Raw genomic sequence first — 12,928 nt, 5'->3', positions numbered from 1 at the left:
AACAGACAGCTTTTGAATAAATTTATAAATAAAGACAAAGCAGCTTTTTAGCAGCTTTAATCAGAGTTAGCACCTGTTCTGTTCTGTCTTAATAACAACACAGCAACTGGTAGGCTCGTTTGGTTCCCCATGTTGCTCTCTTTTTGGGTGTGTCTTTTTCTTAAATGTACAGTTGGGCCCATAATTTGTTGAACAAAGACATAGTTTTGCCTCTGAACAGTCAAGATATGACAAAAATGCACACCTCCAGCTTCAGTTCAAGGGGTATACAGTCTATAGGGCTAATAAAAATCAAAACATTATTCTTGTCTATTCATAGATGCTGACAGCATATGCACAACAGAGTTCAAGACGGATCCACGTGAGATTATTGCAGAATATGGAGGAATTCCTGTAAGTGTAAACTGTACCACCAGACTGGGCGATCATTATGGACTATACTGGAGAGTTGGGAATGAAAGCGGTGACATCGAAGATGAAGAAATGTTTATCTCCCAATCAGTGCCAGTGTCAGACTGGAATGTGACAGCCGAGTGCAAAATGAAGTTAAATGAGTCTTATGAATGCAGCAAGGAACTCAAAGTTATTTTATTCAGTAAGTTTAATTGTAATTGAATACAGTACAATGCTAAGAAAATAAATAAATGTTGACATAATTAACTAACTTTGCTTAATTTTGTTTGCCAGAGAATCCAGAAGTTGTTCATTCTGTACAGCTTGTGAATGTGATGGGAGAAGAAACACAGTACAGACTGCAGTGTGATATCATCAATGTTGCTCCTGTTCAGTACCTCACTGTTAGCTGGTACAAAAATAGTGAAAAAATCCAGACAGAATCTTTCAATGACACAACAACCAAAACTCCAGTAAATGAGTCCTTGATTCTGAAAGTCAACATCAGCAGAGATGAAAATGTAGTTGAGTTCAGATGTGAAGCTCAGCTGGACTTTGGACTACACAGACCAAAACTTCCTGCCATTTCCCAAACACACAGCGTTTCAGCCCACTGTGAGTAAATATCCTGCTGTTTACACACAAACAGAAGTTTAATTTTTTTTAAACTAAAGATTAAACAAAAGTTCTTTTCTGTTCAGCTTTCAATTGTGTAAATGTGAGAACTGATAAAAAACTGTTTATCATTTCAGACGCTCCGGAGCTAAAGACACAAAATAGTACTGATGATACTTATGCACTTGAGGGCACTAATATCACCTTGAGCTGTGAAGCTGTTGGAAACCCTCTTCCTGTGTATAACTGGATTTGTGATGGGAAAAACATGTTGGAGAACACAAACAGTCTCAATATACCTCGAGTAAATGGCAATAAAACCTGCACCTGCACAGCTACCAATTATCTGGGAAACATAACTAAGACAATCCATCTTCATGTTGAACCAAGAGGTATACATTCTTACTTCACATCTAAAATTGTGGATGATTTAGATGAAACTGCTGACTTATGTCTTATTTTACACCAAATCATCTCTAACTCTGAATATATTTGCTTGTGAATGGCAGGTTGCCCCCTAACAGTGAACCCTTCTGAAACTGTTGTGAAATTTGGAGATCCAGTTTCAATCAACTGCAGCACATCAGCCAGATATGTTGAAGGAATGGGCTGGGAGGCTCCATTTGGAGGTACAGGATTTGAGCGTCCTCCTGTTGTCACTTGGAGGGTTGATAAACTAGAAGAGTGGACTCCAAGTCCTTTCTGCTATGCTACTTTGGTTGATGGATTACAGTGTGCTGTGAGACCAGTCATCACTGTTTACAGTAAGTACATGTGTACAACTTTGTTAGTGTATTATAAACAGCATGAACTGACTGTTTTTATATAATAAAGCAAAGATTTCTCTTCCTGAAAGCGCCACTGTAAATGCTCAGATATGATGGTGGAGGCTGCATGGACGTGATTCTAAGTTGTCCATAGGAGTGAAAGATTATCTCTTTCTATGTGATACCACTGTGACATATTGGTGACCAGCCCAGTGTGGACTCTAGTGCTTCCCTAATAACAGCTGCCCTTGGTTTATGCCCACAGAAGACTCAATTTAAAGCAGAAGAAAACAGATGGATGGATGAATGGATTTTTAAAATTGATTTTTCTTTGCTCTATTCACAGAAACACCAAACATTGTGTCAATATATCCACTGAATCAAAGTCAAATGATGGAGGAACATGTACACATAGTGCCTTACAATAAAAACACGAGAACGCAGTACTGGTTACGGTGTGACATCATAAATGTTGCTCCTGTTCAACACCTGACTGTGAGATGGTACAAAAATAATAAAACCATTCAGACAGAGTCTTTCAATGACAAAACAACTAAAAAACCAGTAAATGAGTCCTCTATTCTGAGAATCGACATCAGCAGAAAAGAAAAAGCCATTGAGTTCAGATGTGAAGCTCAGCTGGACTTTGGACCACATGGACTAAAACCTCCTGCCATTTCTCAAACACACAGAGTTTCAGCCCACTGTGAGTAAAAATGCTTAGGTTAACACACAAACAGAAGATTATTTAATTGTATTTTTTAGGCTAGATTAAACAAAAGTTCTATTCATTACAACTTTCTATTATGTAAATGTGAAAATGATAAGAAAAACTGTTTGTCTCTCCAGATGCTCCTGAGATCAACACAAGTTGTGCTGTTGACATCTCACCACTTGAGGGCACTAACATCACATTGAGCTGTGAAGCTGAGGGCAACCCTCCTCCTGTGTATAACTGGACTTGTGATGGGGAAAACATGTTGGAGAACACAAACAGTCTGAATATCACTCGAATCAATCACAATAAAACCTGCACCTGCACAGCTACCAATTACCTGGGAAACATAACTAAGACAATCCATCTTCATGTTGAACCAAGAGGTATACATTCTTGTTTACCTTACATCTAATCTTCTTCCATTATTTAGTGAACACTATTCACTTGTTTTACACTAAATTAATTCTAACTCTAAATATATTTGCTTGTGAATGGCAGGTTGTCCTCTAACTCTGGCACCTTCTGAAATTGTTGTGAGATTTGGAGATCCAGTTTCAATCAACTGCAGCACATCAGCCACAGATGTTGAAGGAATGGTCTGGATGGTTCCTGGTGGACACACAAGATTTGAAAGTCATACTGAAGCCACTTGGATGATTGAGAAATTTCAATACTGGGCATCAAAACCATCATGCCACATCACTCTAAATGACGATTTTCAGTGTTCTGTGAGTCCAGTCATCACCGTTTATAGTAAGTACAATTGTATAGCTTGTATTAGAGATTCAGAAAATGCAGGGCATGATGTCAAAGTTGGATGTACGCATTCTTTCAGATTGATTTTACAAAGTCATAAATATACTTATGTTATATTTTCTGAAATATTTTTTCGTTTTCTTTTTTGCTTTGCTTTATTTACAGAAGCTCCAGAAAAGGTGTCAGTCACTGAATTGGATAATGCTCAAACGGTGGGGGGGACAGCATACAAAAAGTACCCACATACACAACACAAACTGCAGTGTGACATCATAAATGTTGCTCCTGTTCAATATCTCACTGTTAGCTGGTACAAAAGCAATGAAAGGATCCACACCCAATTTTTCAATGACACAACCAAAACTCCAGTAAATGAGTCCTCAATTCTGAGTGTCGACATCAGCAGAAAAGAGGATGTAGCTGAGTTCAGATGTGAAGCTGAGCTGGACTTTGGACCACATGGACCAAAACCTCCTGTCAGTTCTCAAACACACATAGTTTCAGCCCACTGTGAGTAAACATCCTGCTGTTTACACACGAACAGAAGATCATTTCATTGTGTTTTGTTCGTTTGTTTGCTTTTTGTCTTAGAATAATTCTCAGTTTACATATTTATTGTGTAAATATGAAACTGAAAAAAACCCCCCCTGTTTTCTTTTTTCTTCTTCAGATGCTCCGGAAAAAAACACAAAGAATAGTACTCAAGACATTTTTCTACTTGAGGGCACTAATATCACCTTGAGCTGTGAAGCTGTTGGAAACCCTCCTCCTGTGTATAACTGGACTTGTGATGGGGAAAATATGTTGGAGAACACAAACAGTCTCAATATCACTCGAGTCAATCACAATAAAACCTGCACCTGCACAGCTACCAATTATCTGGGAAACATAACCCACACAATCAATGTTCATGTGAAAACAAGAGGTATTCATCGTTGTTTATTATACATCTAATATTTTTGTAGCTCATTTAGACGATAGTGATGGCGTCTTTTAAATTTTACTCCAAATTAATTCTAACTCTAAATATATTTGCTTGTGAATGGCAGGTTGCCCACTAACACTGACACCTTCTGAAACTGTGGTGAGATTTGGAGATCCAGTTTCAATCAACTGCAGCACATCAGCCACAGATGTTGAAGGAATGGGCTGGGAGGCTCCATTTGGAGGAACAGGATTTGAACCATCTCCTGTTGTCACTTGGAGTGTTGATAAACTAGAAGAGTGGACTCCAAGTCCTTTCTGCTATGCTACTTTGGTTGATGGATCCCAGTGTGCTGTGAGTCCAGTCATCACTGTTCATAGTAAGTACATTTGAAAACTGTGTTACAATATCATGCAGTGCACGAAAACACAATTAAAATAAATAAATAAATAAATGAATTATTAATTAGTAAGACAATAATTTAACTTTCAGCAAGAAGGTCCTGTTATTCAATCCACCAGCTGGCTGGGACTCTTCTATGCAGAGTTTTCAATTTCTCTCTGTGTTTGTTTGGACCCACAGACTATGCAAAGACATCAGTTTTGAATGATTTCAGGTTTCTAAGTTGTCTATAGGAGTGAAATATTGTTTCTTTTAGGACCACACGGACCAAAATTTCCTGCCATTTCTCAAACACACAATGTTTCAGCCCACTGTGAGTAAAAGTGCTGCTGTTTACAAAGTATTTCTTTGATTTTTTTCAAATTGTAACTCAGATTAAACAATGTCAAAACCAGTGTAGGTATGCACCATATAACGATTCCAGTCAATAACAGACCTGTGTTTGTTTCTTCAGATGCTCCTGAGCTAATTCTTAAAAGTAGCACTGAAGACATTTTTCCACATGGGGGTGCTGATATCACCTTGAGCTGTGAAGTTGAAGGAAACCCTCCTCCAGTCTTTAACTGGACTTGTGATGGGGAAAATATGCTGGAGAACACAAACAGTCTCAATATTACTCGAGTTGATCGCAATAAAACCTGCACCTGCACAGCTACCAATTATCTGGGAAACATATCTAAAACAATTAATGTTCATGTCACACCAAGAGGTACACATCTTTTATTATTATTTAGTTTTTATTTGTTTCTTAAATTTATTTGATCTCTAATGTTCTTGGTGTTATTAGAGGATACAGTTGGCTTATTTTTGATTTGACAACAAATCATATCTAACTGAAGATATTGTGAATGGCAGGTTGTCCTCTAACTCTGGCACCGTCTGAAATTGTTGTGAGATTTGAAGATCCAGTTTCAATCAAATGCAGCACATCAGCCACAGATGTTGCTGAAATGGCCTGGATGACTCCTGCTGGAGACAAAGAATTTAAACCTGGTTCTGATGTCACTTGGATGGTTAAAAACCTGAAATGGTGGACTCCAAGTCCTTTCTGCAGCATCACTCTAAATGACGATTTTCAGTGTTCTGTGAGTCCAGTCATCATTGTTTATAGTAAGTACATGTGTCAAGACTGCATTATTGTTCTAGAAATTAAGATGAAACAGGCTATGATGTAAAATATTTTTATTTATTTATTTTTGTATAACAAAGGAATAATTTCAGTTTGCTGAAACTGCCACTTTGAAGACGATGTTGTCGAGTAACCTCCTGTAGCTCTGATCCAAATGTTGTACTTTCATGTAGAACTGTGAAGAGTGGCAAGAAAAACCCAACCTTTTAATATCAATGCATTTATGCATTCATTCTTCTCATATTGATGTTAACAAGCACATCCATTTGTCATATGTTCTAAATGTATTTTTTACTTTGCTTCGTATGCAGAAACCCCAGAGACTGTGTCAATCTCTGAATTGAATCATGGTCCGATGTTGAAGCACAAAGAGGACAAGAAGTACACCAAGACACAATACAAACTGCAATGTGACATCATCAATGTTGCTCCTGTTCAGTATCTCACTATTACTTGGTATAAAAACAATAAAATCATCAAGACACAGTCCTTCAATGACACAACCAAAACACCAGTAAATGAGTCGTCTGTTCTGAGAGTCGACATCAGCAGAGAAGAAAAAGTCGTTGCATTCAGATGTGAGGCCAAGCTGGACTTTGGACCACATGGACCAAAACTTCCTGCTATTTCTCAAACACACAATGTTTCAGCCCACTGTGAGTAATCATCCTGCTGTTTACACAAAAACGGAATATTTCTTGGATTTTTTCATTTCTAAACTGAATTTAACAATGCGAAAATAAGGCATGCAACATGTAATTATTTAAATGAATAACAAACATCTTTTTGTCTCTTCAGATGCTCCAGAGGTAAACACAAAAGATAGTACTCATGACTATCTACTTGAAGGTTCTAATATCACCTTGAGCTGTGAAGCTGAGGGAAACCCTCCTTGTGTCTATAAGTGGACTTGTGATGGGGAGAATATGTTGGCGAACACAAACAGTCTCAATATTACTCGAGTAAATCGCACTAAAACCTGCACCTGCACAGCTGCCAATTATCTGGGAAGCGTAACCAAGACGATCAATGTTCATGTTGAACCAAGAGGTACACGTCTTTGTTTATTTCAAGCCTAATATTGCTGTGGGACATTTAGAGGACACTGTTGACTAAAGAGAAGTGTTAACTGATGTTTAAATTGATCAATGTATTTTATGAAGTTTTGAGAAGTCAACTTTGGTTTTATTTTTTTTTTTTATCTTACAGGTAAAACCAATAAAATCACTTTTACAGTCATTTGGGCTTTGCCATTTATAGCAGTCATCATCTCCATCTTCATTGTGTTCTACTGTCGCAATCAGTGGAAAAAACATGGACATTATAGTTTTGTTTCTGACAAAGATATCCCTTTGACACAAACTAATGGAAACAAATAAGATATCTGCTGCTTTCTGTAAATTGAAGCAAAAACTTAATTTTATGTGCTACCTAATTATTTTCCTTTCATTAAAAAAGACGTTCTACACCCATTTCATACCCTTGTATGAAAAATTCCTAGCTTCACATTCCTGGAAATGTGGGCCCACCCACTTCAACAATGGATCCATGCTGATGGGCTTTTAAAAAAAGTTTTATTTTCTGTTACTTCTATTAATTTTCTATTAATTAAATAAATATTTAAAAAAAATTAAATGTCATGTGTTTTCCTTACTTAAAAAAACAAGTAATCAAAAGATATTTAAAAAAAATAATAAGTTATCACAAGCAAAGTCTGACTACAGAGGCAGTTTCACATTGACCAATAGCTGTTAAATCTGAAATCGCATGTAAGGGTTCAGAGATTTCTCAGGCAGCGGAGAATAAAACTTAGAAACTTAACACATAATGTAAGAAAATTTGAGTTTGTTATAACAAAAAAATTATTAATGTTTTTTTGCAATAAATCTTACACTGTTGGAAAAAAACATACATAGAGACAAGAGCCCGGCACCGCTTCCTTATCCTGGTCACCAGCTTTTCACACACTGCTATGGGATGTTATCCCATTCATCAAACAGCATTTGTTGCAAGTTGCAAGTCAGTGGTTGTGCTGCTCACTCTGGCACAAACAGGATGTCCAAGCTGATCTCCCAAATGTTCAATGAGATTGAGGTCAGGACTGCAGACAGACAAAATGAGCTTCCTCTGTAGACAGGCTGTGTCACGGTTTGCCGGGGCAAGCCGTGTGGGAATTATTTAGGACCAGGAAGCGGCAGCTCAGGTGCAGGTGAGTATTTATTAACGAAGGAAATACAAACAACAAAGGCACTGGGAACATGAAACTGGAACCTAACTGGGTAAAACTAACAAAACAAACCAGAAACGAAGATGCAGGGAGGTCCGGGGAAATACACATGGAGAGACGCAGGGAGACCGAGGGGAAACAACACAGACGAACCAGCAATGACTAAGACAGAAGACACGACTTAAAAACACTCAGAGAACACAGGGAGATTACACACAGGTGGGGGACACAGCTGGGAGTGATTAACGTGACGAGACTAGGGACGCAACCTGAAAACACTCACATAAGACGCAGACCTTCACAATAAAACAGGAAACCCATACACGCAAAGACACAGACTAGGAAACGCGGACTTAACACAGGAATAGATGGGCAGAACAGAATAACACTAAACAGGAGGAAGAACAGAACCAAAAATCACACTAATAGAAAACACAAAACGCTGGGTCAAAAGGACCCAGGATCATGACAGGCTGGGGTCAGTCTTAGAGATAGGATGAGAAGAGGCGTTCTCGGCCTAACTGGCAACCATGGCAGACCCTGGGATAGACCCAGACCCCCGTGGAGAGATAATATATCTTATCTGGCCAGTTCCCAAGAGGGGAACTGCTGTACTGCATGAGGAAGTTAAGTGTCAGAGGTATGTAATGGTGATTAGTATTTTATGCAGGATTCTTCATAATCTATGATACTCACAATCTGTATCTGTTATCTGTAGTGAGCAGGTGGACAATAATATGGAGAGGTGGTGAAATACTGTGGAGAAAAGGGAATTAAAGTCAGCACAATACGTGTGTGTAAATGAGAAGGAGACATGCGTAACAATGAAGCTGCAAGGAGTAAAGATAATGAAGGTAGATGTGTTTAAATACCTGGTAATGTGGGGTCAATCACCCAAAGCAATGGACATTGTACAAGTAAGATTAATAAGAGAGTGCAGTCAGGGGTTCCCTGTGACAGAAGAATAGCAGCAACAGTGAAAGTTGAAGGTTTGCAAGATGATAGTGAGATCTGTGTCTCGTGTGTGATGTCTGAAGATGGTGGCACTAACAAAAAGACAGGAAGGATGTAGCAGAGTTGAGGATGTTAAGTTTTTTATTGGAAGTGGCCATTATGGACATACTTAGGAATCCATCCGTCCGTCCTCTTCTGCTTATCTGGGGCCGGGGCCAGCAGCCCAAGCAGAGAAGCCCAGACCTCCCTCTCCCCAACCACCTCCTCCAGCTTGTCCAGGGAACACAAAGGTGTTCCCGGGCCAGCCGAGAGATATAACCTCTCCAGCGTGTCCTGGGTCTGCCCCGGGGCCCCCTCCCAGTAGGACATGCCCGGAGCACCTCACCCAGGAGGCGCCCAGGAGGCATCCTTGTCAGATGCAAAAAACTGGCTCCATTCGATGTGAAGGAGCAGCGGCACTAGTCTGAGCCCCTCCCGGATTGCTGAGCTTCTCACCCTATGCGGGGATGCGATCACAACCATTAGTAGCATGTAATGTAATTCCCACCATGGGAGATTTTCCACTGGAGCAGTCTTGTGATGACACCCTATGCTCAGCCTTTGACCAAGTGATTGAAACTGATGCTTACGTGGTGTGCCCTGAAGCCATGCGGACCTACCTGTGTTTTGTATTGTTCAAAGATAGGTTGTATTGAATGAGTTGTGACACTTGCACGGAGGAGACACACACCCAGTTGTTGGTGGCTCACTGTAACCCCATGGCAGGGCATAGGGGGTTTGGCAAGAGCGAATTATGACCCAATTTTATTGGCCAGGCATCCGAGAGGACGTGCGCTGCTGGTGCGCATCCTTTCCGGAATGCCAACTCATTAACCAGCCAGCCATACCAAAAGCACCTTTGTGCCCCCTACCATTAATGGAGGCAGTGGCGGTGTTTGGCGCCCCGGGCGAACACACCCTCTGCCCCCCCCCCCCCCCCCCCCCACACACACACACACACACACACGCACGCACACACGCACGCACACACACACACACACACACACACATATGAAGAGAGAGAGAGTATGCATAGTATGCAAACGGCTACCAAACAGACATCATAATTCGTCATACAATGAGAACAGGACAAATCAACAATTGACACTGACTAATTAATATTATATTATTGTATATATTGTTTGGAGTTTAGTCTGTTACTGTTACTATTTTTACCATTTCTTCTTGGAGGAACTGTAACCCACATAATTTCCTTAGGGATTAAGAAAGTATTCTGATTCTTAATGTTTTAGGATACATGACCTGCCATTATCCAATGACACATCTGCTTACCTGTATCTTTTGCTCGTTTCTCCTTGTAGGAGCCATAATTAAATGTATTGAATTTTAATGATCACTGGGTTTTCATTTGTTTGATTGCTATGGTGATGTGTAACGGGAGTCACGTGGGTGCTAGCAGCGACATTAAGAGGGCGTTGTCAGTCTGTCTTTCACTGGTTTGATTTTGACAGAGAGGGGGGCTGGGTAGCCGTAGTTTTTGTTGACCGCAGCACAACGAGTTTCCCCTTGTTGCATTAGAGCTGTGATGTTTTAAGAGTTTGAATCGCGAGCCGATCGCATTGCTCTGTAAACTTTTCAAGCACTTTAATAAACAAGCAAGCAATTCCACCTCTCGCATTATTGCGTGAAGTTGACAGCACGTCAGGCAAATAGGCAGGCTCAATCCCCGGCCTCTAGCGACTGTGGAAGTCGCTACACTCCTCCTCTTCTTTTCTCTTTTTTTTAAACTTTAAAAACGGGTTGTGTGAGACTTTAAATCAACAAAATATAAAATATACATTTTAAATTGTTATTGATCCCTTTACCCCTGGTCCTAAAGTGTATATTTATTTTCTTACTCTTCTTATATTTATTGTTTGTTTACTTGCACTGCTGTAACAGAAGCCTCGTCGTCTCGTCTCTCTATATACTGGACTGTAGCGGAGATGACAATAAAGTTTACTTTGACTTCAGCAGCGAGCAGGCGCACCGAGGGCTCTCTCGCTCACTTTTCGCGTATAGAATTTCGAAAAAACATCGGTGCAAATTATAAGTCTGTATCATAATGTCTGCTGTTTTCGTGTTTGTTGGTTTGTTTTTATTTTGTTTTATTTTGCGAGTTGGTTATTAGACGCTGCTCCAGCCACCCAGAGAATCCCCCGCCGCCCCGCCCTCTCCTCCCTGTGCCGCAAGCAGCAGGCGCACCTCGCAAACGGAGGGCGCCCTTACTCCCAGCTAATGGGCGAAAGAAAACCGATCGGTGCCTATGCCATTCCCAATATGCGCTGGCATGATGTCGGGGCAGCATGAGTACTAGCAATTTTTTTTTTTTGCCGATGCCCGTGATGCCGCCCCCCACCACGATGCCGCCCCGGGCAACCGCCCGTGTCGCCCGTATCTAAAACCGCTACTGAATGGAGGTCCTGTTTGAACTTATTGACATGGACCTCATCGGGCCTTTTCAGCGGAGTGCATGAGGCTATCGCTTTGTATTAGTTCTAGTGGATTATGCAACGCGATATCCTGAAGCAGTGCCGTTGCGCACCATCTCTGCAAAAAGTGTGGTGCAGGCACTGTTTCAGGTCATCTTCCGAGTTGGTATTCCGAAAGAAATACTCACTGACAAGGGCACGTCATTCATGTCTCGCACACTGAAGGAACTGTATGAATTATTGGGCATTAAATCTATTCGGACCAGCATCTACCACCCTCAGACTGACTGGGTTGGTGGAGTGGCTGAATTTTCTCCCTTTGAACTGCTGTTCAGCAGGAAGCTGCGTGGGGTGCTCGACCTGATTAAAGAAAGCTGGGAGGAAGGTCCGAGCCCCTCAAAGAATGAAATTCAATCCGTGCTGGACCTGAGAGTAAAACTCCACACATTGGGGAGGTTGATTTGGGAGAATTTGCTCCAGGCTAAGCAATGTCAGCATCGCCTGTATAACAGAGGGGCCAGACTCAGGCAATTTTCACCCGGAGACAAAGTTCTTGTATTACTCCCTTCTTCTAGTTCAAAATTACTCGCCAAGTGGCCAACACTCTTCAAGCCAAGGATCATCAAAGATTGCAATCTGCCTCGGAGTGCAGAATTGGATGAGGTGCTTGTTTCTGCACAGCATGATCCTGACGAGGGTGTATGGGACTGTGAAGTGTCTGCCTGTGTCTTGGAGAAAGAAAGAACATCATCCAGAATTTCTACATTGTCCTAGATCAAAAGGTCATTCCCTGTGTGATGTGTAATTTCAAGGCACATTTTGTATTTGCTGTGTCCTATGACGAGGTATTGCACAACTTCTACACTTTCATCCAGACCACGATGTATGGCATTGATGTTGGCAGCATGAAGGAGAGTCCTTGGGTCAGGGAAATCAGAGCAAGAATTCTTTACAGCACAGTTTGAATACATCCACTATTCAGCACTTTGACTGGAAAAGTTCATCTGTTACATTTACAAGATACTCCACACAAGTTACTCGGTGTTATTTAGACATTTGAATTACCAGCATGGTTTGTACCCAGGAACGTTTTTGCATTTGACCTGTGGAGAGCCTGAATGTTCATTTATCATTTGCATGTAGTCTGGTTACAAGTGGCACGTATCCCAAACAGACGGAGACTGTGTTGATTTGGATATCACCAGCAATTTTGATTTTGAGCCTGTACCTAATGATGGAGCCTCCGGCTTCATTAAATATAACACAGGAAAAGAGAGAGCGAGAGAGCTTATTAACTAAAACACCACACAACTGTCCCACCAACCTCCCTGGCACTGCCCCTTGAGCTCACTGCACCACCCCTTCCCTGCAGCTGAGCCAGGGAGCACACCTTCATCACACTCACTGTTTCCAACACCAGGCCAAAGAGAGAAGAACTTCACATCTTTAGGTTCACCAGTGATGATATGGAACTAATAAAGAAATGAAACTCAAACTTTAATAAACTGCATGCAATAGAAGTGAACAACTGATACATTCATTTATTTAGATAAATGCTAACTGACCTCTAT

The 12,928-nt window shown here is 40.8% G+C and overlaps 1 protein-coding gene across 1 annotated transcript; it reads left to right on the top strand.

Moving 5' to 3' along the window:
• Positions 1–1,266: 1,266 nt before the first annotated feature.
• LOC134626770 (hemicentin-1-like) lies at positions 1,267–7,250 on the top strand. Its single transcript, XM_063472697.1, has 14 exons — positions 1,267–1,400; positions 1,518–1,772; positions 2,122–2,481; positions 2,625–2,876; positions 2,992–3,246; positions 3,415–3,759; positions 3,920–4,174; positions 4,299–4,553; positions 4,833–4,889; positions 5,031–5,285; positions 5,432–5,686; positions 6,017–6,361; positions 6,504–6,755; positions 6,915–7,250. Exons 1-14 carry the CDS (start codon positions 1,277–1,279, stop codon positions 7,082–7,084), a joined length of 3,435 nt encoding a protein of 1,144 aa, XP_063328767.1. The 5' UTR covers positions 1,267–1,276; the 3' UTR covers positions 7,085–7,250.
• The last annotated feature ends 5,678 nt before the right edge of the window (positions 7,251–12,928 follow it).

Source organism: Pelmatolapia mariae, linkage group LG4, assembly GCF_036321145.2.
Source record: "Pelmatolapia mariae isolate MD_Pm_ZW linkage group LG4, Pm_UMD_F_2, whole genome shotgun sequence".
Lineage (NCBI taxonomy): Eukaryota > Metazoa > Chordata > Actinopteri > Cichliformes > Cichlidae > Pelmatolapia > Pelmatolapia mariae.
The sequence above is the reverse complement of the archived record's forward strand: the minus strand, read 5'-3'. Positions and strand labels throughout refer to the sequence as shown.